The sequence below is a fragment of the Phacochoerus africanus genome, chromosome 12 (genome assembly GCF_016906955.1).
Source record: "Phacochoerus africanus isolate WHEZ1 chromosome 12, ROS_Pafr_v1, whole genome shotgun sequence".
Lineage (NCBI taxonomy): Eukaryota > Metazoa > Chordata > Mammalia > Artiodactyla > Suidae > Phacochoerus > Phacochoerus africanus.
Genome location: NC_062555.1, coordinates 44691589 through 44708055, shown reverse-complemented (window position 1 = coordinate 44708055; position 16467 = coordinate 44691589). Strand labels below are relative to the sequence as shown.

Here is a 16467-nt window from a genome sequence, read left to right as displayed (position 1 = left end):
GCACTTGCACACAGTGTTCTAGGTCCCCAGGAATATACTGGAGTTTTTCAAAACCCTCACTGGGCATTTCATTTCCAAGGTTTTAATTTTTTGTTTGTTTTTTGGTTCAGCCTCTTGTTTGTCCCAACTGATATTACCATCTCAGATAGAAGTTAAAAAATTACCACTGATTTTTTCATGACACGCCATGAGGACAGGATTTTTCCTCATTGAATGAATGAGCCCTGAGGTGAATTCCAGCCTTTGGAGCTCTTCCTAAAAGGTGCCATTCAGGTCAAATAGTGACCGTTCTTTTGTAATGAGGCTTTGTGGAGAGCGCTAAACCCATTCTTTCCATACCTGGGGCTGCCAAGCTGCAGGTTTTCCCAGATACTATGTTTGCAAGGCCATTGGTTTTCAAAGCTATGGCTGAGCCCAATAGAGGAAAGTGGGAAAGTTAAGGTGCTACAAAGCTCACTGTTCTTACTGAAGTTCAGCCATTTTTCTTGAATAAACACTCCCTGTTACAAGCCTTTCATTAAATTCAAGAGTTCCAAAAACATTGATTTTGCCATTTTTTTGCCAGTGCCTTCACCATTTATAGAGGATCAAACTCTTACTATCTCATTCCACAAGGACTTCTCCTCTATTTACTCTTAAACTAAATGTTGGATTTGAGTTAATCATTTTTACACTGATGCTTTGATTTTGGAAGTAACAGCAGCGGAATTTCATAATTATCCAAATTGGTTATTCTCCCATCTGGATACACATTATCTTCAGAGCTTTAAAACAGATACTCTCATGCAAAAGCCTTAACCCTCATTCTGTATATTGACTGAGGCCTTCATATTTTTTAAAGACATCACCCCAGGTGATTATAATGTGACACCAAGGCTGAGAACCCCTGATCCAGATCTTATTTATTTTGAATCCCATAGCACAAAATAGTACCTTACATTTCTGAGGCTCCTCATTTGCCAGATGAAAAAAATGGATGGATGAATGGATGGATGAAAGCGGTTTTAATGATATACACGTACATAGATTTATTATCTAGGGACAACCAAAGATATATTTGTGTCAACTCATTCTTCTTTGGATTCTAAAACAGGATTGACTATGTAGTGAAACGTTTGTTGCTACGTGAGGTATGCATATTAAACACATTCACAAGGATGAATGATGTGTGGCATCAAATGAACTTCAAGTGGTTATTCATCAAGTTGGTATTTTAGTTGTGCAAATTATTGGTAACAAGTACATTTTCAAAATAATTAGAAAATGATAGCACCAAAACCATCGATTATCGTATGCCGGGTATGTTGTTATCTAACAGCTCTCAAAAGATAAATACAAGCACCACTGTACAGAGGAGGCAATTGAAGCTAAGAGATGTTAAGTAGCTGGCTCAAAGCCATAGAGCTAACTAACAGTGACAACAGTGATGAAACCAAGCAATGCTCCCAGCCATCCTCGCTTCATGACTTAAACTCTGAAACCAGTGGTTTCCAAACTCTGATGCACATTGGCACCACCTAGAGATCTTTATGGATGCTGGCTCCCACCACCAGACATTCTGACTTAATTGGCAGAGGGTGCAACTTGAGCTGAAGGAATGTTAAAAGTTACCCTAGGTAATTCTAATGTGCCACAAAGTTTGAGAACTACAGCCTTATTAACTGTTTGGTTTGGTTTGGTTTGGGTTTTTTTTTTTTTTTTTTTTTTTTGCCTCCCTAAGGAATTTTTTTAGGGGTGAAAATTCTTGAATAAATTATTTACCTTGAAACAATCCAGGTAACTTGCTTGGTTTTTCAAAGTATTGTATAAAAATCAATAAATATTACCATGTAACACTATGAAGCTTAACCTTTAAAAGCTTATCTCTTTTCCATGAAAATTGTTCAACCCAATTTATGCAGCAAAAAGTAGATAGAATTCCCCCTAAGTTCAGGATATGAGAGTTCTGGCTGTATAGTAATTCACTTGTAAAAGATACAGGGATTTTGGCTAGCCACAGAGCTTAACATGAACAAATCAGATACTGACCCAGCCACACTAGCAGAAGCAATGTCAAGATCACAGGAAGTGAGGGCTCTGCCACACTCTGCTCCCATCAGACCACATCTGGAACTGTGTTAAACTCCAGGTATGTTTTCAGAGGCACTGTGATAAATGAGAGGGGAGACCGATGAAAACCATTTACTATGAACATGAGTTAAAGGTTCACACAGAAGGTGAGGAAGGCCAGGGAGCTGGCTTCAAATGTGAAAAGAACATTCATGAAAATGAGGATTGATTTCAGATAGTGGAATGTTATATTTCATGTTCATCATAGGATAAAGAGCCTCGTCTGATGAACTGGGAAGCTAATCACATATTTATAGAAAAATGTGATATAACAGACCCAACAAGTAAACTTTTGGAAAATAACCTCTTCATAAACTGGAGACTCTCTGTTGTTGTTGTTGTTGTTGTTGTTGTTGTTGTTGTTTGTTGTTGTTGTTGTTGTTGTTTTGAAGTGCAGTATTTTGTATAGTTAATTTTTTTTTCAGTCAAGATTATGGTTTCAGTAATTGTTCTTAGCCTCAGCTACACAACTCACGGTTCAGAAGCATCTGATTGGCTCTTAACCAGAAACTGGTTGCCCATCTTAGTCTCTAAGTTATTGAGTACAAGTGGGAATAATTCTAAATATGCATATTTTAAAATTAAGTATATATATGCATATACACACACAGTGGATTTACATATAATTGCTACGTTATGATAATATGACTTTATATGTGTTTAGCACCTTGTACTTATAAACTTCTTCCAAATACATCATTGGTTAAAAACAGCATTTAATTATCTCCATAAGCCTTTAAATACACAGCAGAGCTTCACAATTTAAACCTCTTCATTAACAGAATGCTGAGTCTAAAGCAGAATCAGCACAGGACATGGTAAAATGGGAAAATCACAGTTGACGGTGATATTTAAGAAAATTATCTTAAATTAGGGTAAGGAAGTAGAAGAAAATCTGAACCATTAACTTTTTAAAAATTCATCTTGTGAATTAATTGGATAAAGCCACCTTCAAAGTTTAATGCATTTTCTGCTACGTAAATCCAGACTGTGAGCCACTGTAACATTTATTTTACCTGAAATTAATTTTTTCCTTCAGTTTGGAAAGAAAGGAATAAGAATTGATGTTCTCCTTTTAATTTTTGAAGAACTACATTTGAAAATGTAAGGTTGGAGTTCCCATCGTGGTGCAGCGGAAACGAATCTGACTAGGAACCGTGAGGTTGCGGGTTTGATCCCTGGCCTCGCTCAGTGGGTTAAGGATCCGGTGTTGCTGTGAGCTGTGGTGTAGGTCGCAGATGTGGCTCAGATCTGGCATTGCTGTGGCTTTGGCATTACTGTGGCTCTGGCAGAGGCTGGTGGCTACAGCTCCAATTAGACCCCTAGCCTGGGAACCTCCATGTGCCGCAGGTGCGACCCCCCCAAAAAAAGACGAAAATGTAAGGTAATTTCTAAATCTGGTATATGTATTATATAATACACACACACACACACACACACACACACACACACACACACATACATACCTGGTGTATATATACTGGATATATATGTGTGTGTATATATATACACATTAAGCTGTAGGACTTAACTGCTAGGAACAGAACAAGGATCTTATGTGTTAGAACCACACTGTCTGTTCTCCTTTGGTTTCTATAGATATATAGATGTACTTAGAATCTGAAGAGCAATTTATTGACTATAGCTTTTAGGACAAGATTTGCCTGTTCAGTTTTGATTTCTCTGACATGCGATTCTAATGTGTATGTGGCATTTTTGAAATTTTTTATATGCAATATGCTATTTTTAAATCTCTTTCAAATACTATATTATGCATAGTGTGGTCTCTATATGGCACAGAGCAGTGTTTTTATAGCCCTTATGGTAAAAAATTTTTGTCTTAAGTCATGTTACACTAGCCTTGCTTGTATTTTAAAATTGCATTATGTGTATCTCACCTCATCAGAAAGCAGCCGGTTCTTTTTGCTAGAGGCAAGAGAGAGAATTTTAACCCCATTAGTTTGATTGCTCTGTGCAAGCATCCAGTTTTCTGTTTTATTCATTAATCTGTAAATGATAATGTCTTCATGTTTTCCTATAAGTTGAATTTTAACCAAAAATATTTTGCAGCTTTACATTTTCATCTTATTTGTATGTTTGACTTAATTTCATTTGATTTGAACTTCTCTCTTCCTACTTATTCAGCCATTGAAGCTTTAGTAGCGGTATGAGGTGTTTCATATTCTCTTTTTCAATTATGGTTTTTGTTTTTCTTAGGAAATGTCATTGGCAAAATAGCTCCATCTCTTTTGGAATTATTAACCCTCTAAATTGGGAAGCTTCTTCTGATGGTTTATAAACTAGCTTTATTATGACAGCCACAATTGTTGGTACTTCCAAGTACAAGGTGTGTAGTGGAAAGACACTAAATGAGAAATCAGGAGATCTAACGTGGCTTTTTGGTTTCGTCGCTAAGTGTGCACGAACCTTTGGCCTTTCGGCCTATAAAATGAGGATGTGATGTTTCCTTAAAGTAGAGCTATGAGGCTCAGATGAGATAATATATGTGGAAGTTTTTGTGCCCTGCAAAAAAAAAAAAATAGGCTGTTGTTGTCTTACTATTATTACTATTGTCATGATTATTACTAAAGAGTTTTCCATTACAGATGAAAATCTGATTTGTCCATAACCAGTATTGTACCAGTGGTGAAACTGGCAAAGACTGTTTTTTTAAGACATGTGAGAAGGTGGAAAACGTGGTGACTTTGCCCAGTCGCTTAGCACTAGTGAAAGACAATTTTGGCAGAGTAATTATCTTTCCATCCTCAAATATACTGTCTCCCTTTCCATAGACAGTATGTGAGGCAAGGCATCATGTGCTTAAAATCTTTAAACCTGAAAAAGAGAACAGAAAAAGAAGGAAGTCTCACTTTCAGAACAAATGCAAATTTTAGAGAGGCCTATAGGCTTGAGTCACACAGGTGACTCTGCCCCACAGATGACGGAGGTTCCGAGGCCCCAGGGAGCCAAGCCCATGACCTCACTGGGACCCCAGCTTCTATGTGTCATACCAGGCACCTGAGGAAGCTCTTGGATCAGAGGCAGATGCCATCACTTTTGTTATTCTTCCCAGTGGCCCCAGTGAGAAAGCAGTGAGGGACCAGCAAGTCACTAGACTGGGAGGCTAATTGATCCAATCCGTTTACACTCCATCTCACAGACGAAGTTTGTTTGTTTGTTTTGTCTTTTTGCCATTTCTTGGGCCGCTCCCGCAGCATATGGAGGTTCCCAGGCTAGGGGTCGAATCGGAGCTGTGGCCGCCGGCCTACACCAGAACCACCGCAACGCAGGATCCGAGCCACGTCTGCAACCTACACCACAGCTCACGGCAACACCAGATCCTTAACCCACTGAGCAAGGGCAGGGATCAAACCCGCAACCTCATGGTTCCTAGTCAGATTCGTTAACCACTGCGCCACGACAGGAACTCCAACAAACAAACATTTATTAAAAGTCTTCTGAGTGGCAGGCACCAAACCATATTCTGAGTGAGAGTCAAAGAAAACAAGTAGAACCATTCTCGGAGAACTCACACGTGAGTGAGGAAAGGACCCATAAGAAAATAATTACAATGTGAGGGGAAAAAAAAAAATGGCCATAAAAGCCTTGAGTTTTAAATAACCAAATCTGACCTCAGGCTTAGTTGATCCAACAGCTCCGCGATGTCTGCAAGGACCAGGCTCTTATTATCCTCTTTCTGTTCTGCCATTCACGGCATCCTGACGATCCCTGGGCATCGTCATCTCAGAACTCATTAGCCATAATGGGTCCACATCCAGCCCAGCCCTAAACAAATAATTGGTGAGGGAGGAGTCTTCCAGGATAGGGTTAGGCTGGTCAAGTCTTACCTCTGGTTGGAGGCGCTCTCTGCAGAAGCCTGCGTGTGAGAATTCAGCAGCCCAACAAAATCCAGATGTGCCCACGCGAGAATAAGGACGTGGGTTCTGGAGAAAACCATCCACAAGAAGGAGGGGAGAGGGTGACCCACGCTGAGATGGAGGGGGGCAATTTCAACGGAGGAGTTTTTAGTCAAGCTGCTATGGAAAGCGGAGTCAGAGTTTTTAGGGCTGAGTAGGAGTGGGTAAGTTCAGTAGGGCGAACCTCCAGCTAAAGAAGATAACTTGGTCCAAGATATAAAAGACCATGGTGCTGTAGGGAGCAGCCGTAATCCTAGAGGTGGAGTACAGTTTATGCAAAAGAGTATAGTGTGAAAGCAGACTCAGTGCTGCTGAGTTCGTCTGGGAAGATACACGTCAGGGAGGCCATGTAGACCTTATCCTGAAGGAAATGAAGCCAGTAAAGGATTTGAAGAAATCTGCCATCCTCTTGGCAGTGTCTTTTTTTTTTTTTTTAATTTTTCTTTTTTCTATGACAGTTGATTTACAATGTCCTGTCAATGTCCACTGTATAGCCAAGTGACTGAGTCATATATACACACATTCTTTTTCTCACATTATCCTCCATCATGTTCCATCACAAAGTGATTGGATAGAGTTTCCTGTGCTGTACAGCAGGATCTCATTGCTTATCCACCCCAAATGCAATAGTTTGCATCAACTAACCCCAAACTCCCAGTCCATCCCACCCCCCTCCGCCTCCCCCTTGGCAACCACAAGTCTGTTCTCCAAGTCCATGAGTTTGTTTCTTTTCTGTAGAAAGGTTCACTTGTGCCGTATATTAGATTCCACATATAAGTGATAGTATGTGGTATTTGTCTTTCTCTTTCTGACTTACTTCACTTAGTGTGAGGGTCTTTAGTTCCATCCATGTTGCTGCAAAGGGAATTATTTTGTTTTTTATGGCTGAGTAGTATTCCATTTCTTATCAGTGTCTTTTTATTCTTTTTGGAGATCTGACACTTGGTCTCAAGTGTAGTCTTTGGGGAGGGCCTGTGTTAAATGACATCACTCCCCCAAATCTTCCATGTTTATAACAGTTTTACCCTTGAAGGTCATTTTGGCTGCGTGTGGGAAACTTGATGCACAATTTCTCTTGAGTAGCCGACATATGTTACTCTCTGCATAAAACGTTTCTCCTGGAAAGTCTAAGGATAGCTTATTCTTTTCCTTAGAAGTGACTTAGTCATTTTGCTTAGAAGACCAAAGAATCTTTTTCTTTTTCTTTTTCTTTTTCTTTTTTTTTTTTTTTTTGTCTTTTTGCCTTGTCTAGGGCTGCTCCCGAGGCATATGGAGGTTCCCAGGCTAGGGGTCTAATCGGAGCTGTAACCACTGGCCTACATCACAGCCACAGCAACGCCAGATCTGAGCCACATCTGCGACCTACACCACAGCTCACAGCAACGCTGGATCCTCAACCCACTGAGCAAGGCCAGGGATCGAACCTGCAACCTCAGTGGTTCCTAGTCAGATTCGTTAACCACTGAGCCACAACAGGAACTCCTCTTTTTCTTTTTTATTAAAGTCCAGCAGTTGTATATGTCTTTATGTTAGCCAATTCTGAGCCCGTTTTCCCTGGTATATTGAGTGACTTTTCAATATATTCTCAGGTTTTATTTATTTCAGGAGAGAGTCTTCTTGAATTAGTTTTTAAAATTGTGCTCTCTTGTATTGCTGTTTCCTTCTTAGAGCTTCTTACCATATGTACATTAGATCTTCTCTGTTTGTTCTCAAAGTTTTTAATTAGCTCTTTTTCCATCACTTTGGAGTTTTCCCACCTTCTATTTATTTAAGGATATTTCCTATTTGTTAATTCATTCCTTTGTTCCTTCTAGTTTACTCTTTATTTCCAAAATGAATCTTTATTTTTAAAATTTTTTCTTGGAGTAGAGTTGACATACAGAGTTGTATTAGTTTCAGGAATACAGCAAAATAAATCAATTGTAGCTACACATATATCCATTTCTTTTCACAGATTCTTTTCCCATATAGGTTATTGTACAGTATTAAGTAGATAAAAATGAATATTTTATTGCTAACTCTTTATGGATCTTTTACTTCTCTTTTAAAAAATGGTTTTTAATTGAGTTCCCATTGTGGCTTAGCAGAAACCAACCTGACTAGTATCCATGAGGATTCAGGTTCAATCCCTGGCCGTGCTCAGTGGGTTCAGGTTCTAGTATTGCCACGAGCTGTGGTGTAGGTCATAGATGTGGCTTGGATCTCACGGTACTATGGCTGTGGTTAGGCCAGCAACTGCAGTTCTGAATCTACCACCTAGCCTGGGAACTTCCATATGCTGTACCTGCAGCCGTAAAAGAAAAAAAAAATGTTTTTTTTACTAATCACCTAATTTATGAGCTTTAATAATTCTAATTATACACTTTCTATAATTTTCTTTTTTTTCATTTTTTCTTCTTATAGTAACTCTCTAGAGAAATTGACTATGGTCTTTCTATATTGTTCATTTTAAACTAAAATGAGATTTCTTGGTCTTTTAGGACAGAGATACAGGCCAGGGTAGCATTTCTAATTTTATGATTCTTAGGATGCCATTTCTGCTCTTTTCAGTGATGGAGACTAGGTTCAGGCTCCTTTGCTATCCCCCCATAGCTTTTTTTTTTTTATTTTTAGGGCCACACCCACGGCATATAGAAGTTCCCAGACGAGGAGCAGAATCAGAGCTGCAGCTGCCAGCCTACACCACAGCCACAGCATCTGTGACCTGTGGCACAGCTTACAGGATGCAGGTTCAATTCCCAGCCTGGCATGGTCGGTTAAGAATCTGGCATTTCCACAGCTGTGGCATAGGTTGCAACTGGAGCTCAGATCTGGAGCCAGGGACTCCATATGCCACAGGGGAGCCCCCCCCAAAAAAAAATTTTTTTTTTTAATGACCCACGTGCTTAGTGCTGACTGATATGCTGTCTGGAGTCCTAAGTGCAAGAAGGCATGATATGCCTCACAGAGAAGATAGATAAGCTTCATTCAGGCATGAGTATTGAGTACAGTGTGTTATCTGTGGGTTCAGTGTTAATGAATTAAGAGCATATGCAATGAGATGTCTTTAAACAGAAACACACATGAAATGAGGTAAGGTATTGACCAGTTCATGACAGTGTGACCAGGGACTTGCAGAAACTTAACCCTGTTTCTCCCTTAGGAGCAATGTTCAGTATTAGCTAATTCCATTTCTGTGATGATTTAATAGACCTTAGTTACTGCAAATAATAAGACTCAGTTGTGTTTATTCACTTCAATAACCCCAGTAGTTATCACAGTGACTCTCACGTAATAGTCATTCAATAGATATCCGTTGAAACTGAATCGTCTGTGTGTTCTACATACACACATAGAACTTTTATATAACATATAAATTCAACTGAATTTATTTTTCATGCCAAAGGTATACCTCACAGCCTTATCATCATTACTTTTTTTAAAAATGCTAAATATAGGTTTCCTTTTGATACCATCTTTATTTTTATTGTTATCTAGGATGCTGGAGAAATGGTTCGTTCCTTTGTTGGTGGTTTGGAACTCGTGGTCAATTTACTGAAATCAGATAATAAAGAAGTTTTGGCAAGTGTGTGTGCTGCTATTACCAATATAGCCAAAGATGAAGAAAATTTAGCTGTTATCACAGATCATGGAGTTGTCCCTTTATTGTCCAAACTAGCAAATACAGTAAGTAACACACCTTTTTATTTCAAAATGCATGTTGTCATAAGATATCACAGTATAGTGGCAAAAGCAATGAGCTTAAAATCCACCGACCTGGATTCAAGTTGCTTTTTTTTTTTTAATTTTTTTTTTTTTATTTAGTTGTTGTTGTTGTTGTTGCTATTTCTTGGGCCGCTCCCGCGGCATATGGAGGTTCCCAGGCTAGGGGTTGAATCGGAGCTGTAGCCACCGGCCTACGCCAGAGCCACAGCAACGCAGGATCCGAGCCGCGTCTGCAACCTACACCACAGCTCACAGCAACACCGGATCGTTAACCCACTGAGCAAGGGCAGGGACCGAACCCGCAACCTCATGGTTCCTAGTCGGATTCGTCAACCACTGCGCCACGACGGGAACTCCCTGGATTCAAGTTTAATATCCATCACTTAGGACGTATAAGATCTTGGTGAACTCATTTCATTTCTCTGAGACTAATCAATGTGAAGATGTATTTGAAACTGTATAATATTAATATTCAAGATCCTTTTTCATTTGTCACTTGCAAGTAAGATGGTGGCAAATATAAATGTTATTGTAGAAATCTAAACTAGCATCTTCTTCACTCTCATCATTATTTATGAGCCTTAAGATAATCGTTGTGCCAACTTGAGAAGGTAAATGCTCCTCCCCCAGCTTAGCAAGCTTGGGTCGGTGGCATCCTTGAGCTAGAAAACTTTGGCAATCACGGTGTTATTCATCCAGAGCTGTGCCAGATAGAACAAGCAGCCTTGAGAGAGAATGGCTTCACCATGACAGAGGGATTGGAGCATAGCTTGGACCGCAGAAAAGCCATAGAGTAGAAGTTCAATCACTGGCAGCCTGCTTGGTCTAGAAAATGTTTAGGGCCAGACTAACACTGAGTTCTTGAGAATATCTGCCAGACTCAGTTAAGGACACCAAATTGTGGCCTGAACCAAGAGGATAGTACCATTAATAAAGAGAAAACTATGGCGTTATTCAGTTATGTTACACCTATACACGGTAATTGCATACAGAAAGGTTATTCAATTATACTGTACGTATACGAGGTAATTGCAGACACAAAGAAGCATGTGGTCCAAATAAACAATACATTGTTTAATCTGACTAGGAACCATGAGGTTGCGGGTTCGATCCCTGGCCTCGCTCAGTGGGTTAAGGATCTGGGGTTTCCATGAGCTGTGGTGTAAGTCACAGATGTGGCTTGGATCTGGCATTGTTGTGGCTGTGGCATAGGCCAGCAGCTGCAGCTCTGATTCGACCCCTAGCCTGGGAACCTCCATATGCTACAGGCGCGGCCCTAAAAAGACCACCACCACCAACAAAATACACCATTTACTGTGTTGTCTTCTCCCTCTTGGAAACCAAGGTGTATCACTGATGAGAAGCATTCCTAGCGTGAAGTAGAATTCACCCGTTTACCGTAGTTAACTGAAGCCTCCCCTAAGAGTGTCCAATATTCCTTAATTTATTCCTCAACCACATGCCGATCTGTAATTCTGCCTTGTGAGTAGACTTACTCAAAAGGAAATGGAGGCTTAAGCCAATAACTAATGCCAGGCACCCGATCACCCTTGAGTGCATGTCCTGCCTTCGGTCCATAAAAAGAAAATGCCAGGTTGAGCCTTGATCCACTGGTGACCCACAAAAAGACTAGTTCCCATCCAGGCACCGGCCGAGTGGCCAGCGGTAATAAACATCTAGAGCATAAACGTGATCTCACGGGGTCATTACAATGCACACACCACACTTCCTTTTCCTTGTGCAGAATAATGACAAGCTGAGGCGTCACCTGGCCGAAGCTATTTCACGTTGCTGTATGTGGGGCCGAAACAGAGTGGCCTTCGGGGAGCACAAGGCAGTGGCTCCGTTGGTGCGTTACCTGAAGTCCAGTGACATCAACGTGCACAGAGCGACAGCTCAGGCCTTGTACCAGCTCTCAGAAAATGCTGACAACTGCATCACCATGCACGAGAATGGCGCTGTGAAGGTACTGTTGATCTACTGTGTGGTATAGTCCGAGTTAGGTCAGTGGAGGCTGGGAAGAAATGTAATGTTAAATTTTACTGAAGGGGGTATTTGAACACACGAAACTGCCCACTTGTTGAGTCATGGCTGCAAATGAGCTGTGTGGTATGGTTACCGTGTTTTGTGCTGCAGAAAAGTTGCATGGAGATAGAATTTTTCGAAATCAAAGAATATAAAATTTACTCAATTAAATAATTGTCCCATAATTTGAATTTGATTCAAGAAAAGGTATAGAGTATAGAGTTCTCATATGGCTTAGTGGGTTAAGGATCCAGTGTTGGGTTATTGCTGTAGCATGGCTTCGAGCCCTGGCCCAGGAATTTCCACATGCCTCAGGTGTGGCCACAAAAGAAAAAAGGCATAATAGATGAACAATCAACAGTGTTCATAATTCTGTTTCATATTTTGTTTACTTAGCATTTAAATGATAAAATATAGGCACCAAATATACAGCAAAGGGGCTGACAAACAGCAACTAGATAGTCTTGCCAATTTTTTTTTTTTTTGCCTTTTTTAGGGCCACACTTGTGGCATATGGAAGTTCCCAGGCTGGGAAATGGACCAGAGCTGCAGCTGCCGGCCGACACCACAGCTTGCGGCAACACTGGATCCTTAACCCACTGAGCCAGGCCAGGGATCAGACAGTATGTCAGGTTCATAACCCTCTGAGCCATGGCAGGAACTCCCAGGCTTGCCAGTCTTAACCATATGCAAAGAACCAATTCAAAGACGTGGGGTTTTTTTTCCCCCCCAAAAAATCTGTGTGTCAAATTTTCTTTGCCTTCAACTAATATCCAGGTAGGAAAGTTTTCTGAACATAGACTTTGATGTATCTGTATGTTGGACATCACCTAGAGCTTCTGAATGGGATATTTTAATGACAATAAATATAAAAATACTTAAAAGTACATGAACAGCTTACAAGGATTAGGAAAAATTGACTTAAAATTCAGATTCTTTCTATAGCTTGTTTCCTTGTGGAATATAATTTCATGGTCTATTATTTCAATATGGAGCCTATGACAGCCAGATACATTTATATTTTGCAATGTATGTCCAAAGTTACCTTGGTTTTTTTAGACACAAGTTAATAAAATCTTCAGTTAGTCATGTTTTGTCTAACATATATATGCTGAATATGAAACATCTTAGAAATAAGACTCAAAATGCCAGTTGGTAATTCTTTTGAGGTGATTATTTTAATTTATCCTTTAAGCCTATTACAGCTGAAGAATATGATGTTAATTTTTCTGAAATTAAGCCCAATTTACATTTAAATATGTCAATCTTTCCATTATAAATCTATTTTTAGAGCACATAAGTTAGGCCAAATTAGTTTTTTCAAGGAAAAAATTGGCATAAAAGCACCTTTTAAACTAAGCACTAATTTTTAAAAGTTAATTATGAAAAAATATACTGGAATGTTAATTTCACATTGCTAAAAATGATAAAAATACCATCACTTCTATGTCATTATGGTCACACTTCAAACAAGAAGATGTTTCTAATTTAAACTTATCCATTCTCTTATTGAACAAGGACAGTCTAATCTATATACCCTAAAGACTTTTTTAAAAAATGAATCCATAAAAGTAGTCTGGTAAAGTGTCTGACGTATAACATGCTTAGAAAATTGCCAGTTACTTTCAGAAGAGAATTTCTGGACTGTAGACAATTGCCAGTTACTTTCAGAAATTTCTGGACTGTAGACAATTGCCAGTTACTTTCAGAAGAGAATTTCTGGACTGTAGACAATTGCCAGTTACTTTCAGAAGAGAATTTCCAGACTACTCTGAAAGTTTTCAAGTTTAATAAGGTTTACATATTACCGTTCAGTTGGCATATAGGCCAGGTGCACATGCCACTCTCACTTATTTCCTCTTATAAAGTCAAGAGGTCATCCCAAATCACTTACGAATTGTATTCTGCCGAGGAGTGTTGAAACTATGTTCTCCCATCTGCACATTTTGTATAGATCAGAGAAAGAAGCAGTAACAATGATTAGGGTGAGGGGACAGGAAAGAGGAAACAAAGCAATCCAGGTTTGTTGCCCTGGAGGCCTTGACCCAGTCAGCTAAAGGTACCTTAAGGGCCTCTCTGTCTCACCTACCTGCATTCCCATACCTACTCTTTCTACTGGAGGATAACTGTAAAGAAGAATTTCTTATACACTTACTATAGGCCAGGCTGTCATGATACAGGGGCTGGCCTTATGATGGGTGGGTTCTTCCTCGCGGGGCTTTGGGGAACACATGAGGACCCGTGTCTCCCTCCTCTGGTTTTCTTCAAGGAGGAAAAAAATATGGATGTGGTGTACTGGGTGCTGGTGGAATCAATGGGATTTGGTCATTGCTTGGATATGGGGAATCAAAGAAAGGGTTGAGTAAAAAATGACTAGGTTTCATGCTAAGTGAAGAGGAAGATCCTATTAACCAAGAGAATGCAGGAAAATATATGGCACATCAGTGCGGTTAAAATACCTGCAGTGAATGTGTCATGTTGCATAACTGCTAACATTGATGACCTTAAATGCGTATGAACTATACCCACTACTTCAGCAGATCCCTGGCTCTTTTTGTTCCTAAATGCTGTAGCACCTTTCTAGTCAAATGCTAACTGTCGGCTCTTCATATTGGTGGGTTCTGCATCCATAGATTCAACCAAGCACTAACTGAAAACATTTTTTTTGTTCTTGTTCTTTAGGGCTGCACCTGCTGCATATGGAGGTTCCCAAGCTAGGGGTCTAATCAGAGCTACAGCTGCTGACCTATGCCAGAGGCACAGCAACACAGGATCTGAGCCATGTCTGTGACCTACACTGCAGCTCATGGCAACGCTGGATCCTTAATCCACTGAACAAGGCCAGGGATAGACCCCACAACCTCATGGTTCCTAGTTGGATTCATTTCCTCTGCACCACAACAGGAACTCCTGATTGAAAATATTCAGAAAAAATTTTCAACAAGTTCCAAAAAAACAAAACTAGTTGGGAGGTCCCGTCATGGCTCAGCAATTAACGAATGTGACTAGCATCCATGAGGACACAGGTTCAATCCCTGGCAGCCTTGCTCAGTGGGCTAAGGGTCTGGAATTGCCATGAGCTGTGGTGTAGGTCACAGACACGGCTTGGATCCCGTGTTGCTGTGGCTGTGGCATAGGTCAGCAGCTACAGCTCTGATTCGACCCCTAGCCTGGGAACCTCCATATGCCACAAGCGCAGCCCTTAAAAGCGGAAAAACAAAACTAGGAATTTGCCACGTGTGCTGGCAACTATTTACATGTCATTTGCATTGTATTCACAACTATTTACATAGCATTTACATTGTATTAAGTGGTATAAATAATCTAGAGATGATTTAAAAACATTGCAGCAGCCAACAGGCACATGAAAAGATGTTCAGCATCACTAATCATTAGAGAAATTGCAAATCAAAACTTTAGTGAGATACTACCTCACACCTGTCAGAATGACTATTGTCAAAAAGACCACAAATAACAAATTTTATTTGTTATTTAGCAAGGATATAGAGAAAAAGGATCCCCTGTACACTGTTAGTGGGAATTGAATTGGTGCAGCCACCATGGAAAACAGTATGGAGGTTCCTTAAAAAACTGAAAATAGAACTTTCCAAAAGGTATATGCATCTCAGTGTTCATAGCAGCCCTGTTTACAATAGCCGAGGTAAGGAAGCAACCTGAATGTCCATTGACAGATAAATGGATAAACAGGATGTGGTATATGTGTGTGTGTGCACACGCGTGTGTGTGTGTGTGTGTGTGTGTGGTAACACTAGGATGTTAACTCAGCCATAAAAATGAATGAAATTTTGCCATTTGCAACAACATGGATGGATTTGGAGGGCCTTATGCTAAGTGAAACAAGTCAGAGAAAGGCAAATACTATATGATATTGCCTATATGTGGAATCTAAAAATTACAACAACCCAGTGAATATAACAACAAAGAAGCAGACTCACAGATACAGAGAACAAACTAGTGGTTACAGTAGGGAAAGAGAAGGGAAAGGGAGAGGGCGAGGGTGAGATATGGGTAGAGGATTCCGAGGTACAAACTATTACGTATAAAATAAATAAGCTATAAGGATGTACTATACATCATGAGGAATATTGCCAATATTATAAAATAATTATAATGAAATATATCTTTAAAAATTGTGAATCACCATGTTATATACTTGAAACTAATATAACACTGTAAGTCAATTATACCTGAATAAAAACAAACTACAAAATAAGGTATATGGAGTTCCCGTTGCGGCTCGGTGGTAATGAACCTGACTCGTATCCATGGGAACATGGGTTTGATCCCTGGCTTGCTTAGTGGGTTAAGGATCCAGTGTTGCCATGAGCTGTGGTGTAGGTCGAAGACATGGCTGGGATCCTGCTTTGCTGTGGCTGCAGCATAGGCCGGCAGCTGTAGCTCCAACTGGACCCCTAGCCTGGGAACTTCCATATGCCGTAGGTGCAGCCCTAAAAATTAAATAAATAAATAAATAAAGTATATGGGACAGTGTGTGTAGGTTATATGTAAATAATATATCACTTTACATAAGGGACTTGAACACCCATGGATTTTGGTGTCCTTGCAGGTCCTGGAACCAACTCTCCTTGGATATTGCAGGATGATGGTATAGTGTTATCTCCTAGTCTTGCAAATATGCCTGCAGCTGCCCATGAGCAATGTGCACAGATTCTCTGACAAGTACCGAAGT

The 16467-nt window shown here is 40.0% G+C and overlaps 1 protein-coding gene across 3 annotated transcripts in view; it reads left to right on the top strand.

Moving 5' to 3' along the window:
* Positions 1-16467, top strand: part of ODAD2 (outer dynein arm docking complex subunit 2) — a 189273-nt gene that overhangs the window by 118307 nt on the left and 54499 nt on the right. For all 3 annotated transcript variants that reach the window (XM_047755183.1, XM_047755184.1, XM_047755182.1), the window contains 2 exons: positions 9504-9692; positions 11476-11697. In XM_047755183.1, coding sequence (XP_047611139.1) covers positions 9504-9692; positions 11476-11697 — 411 coding nt within the window. The remainder of the gene's footprint in view (positions 1-9503; positions 9693-11475; positions 11698-16467) is intronic.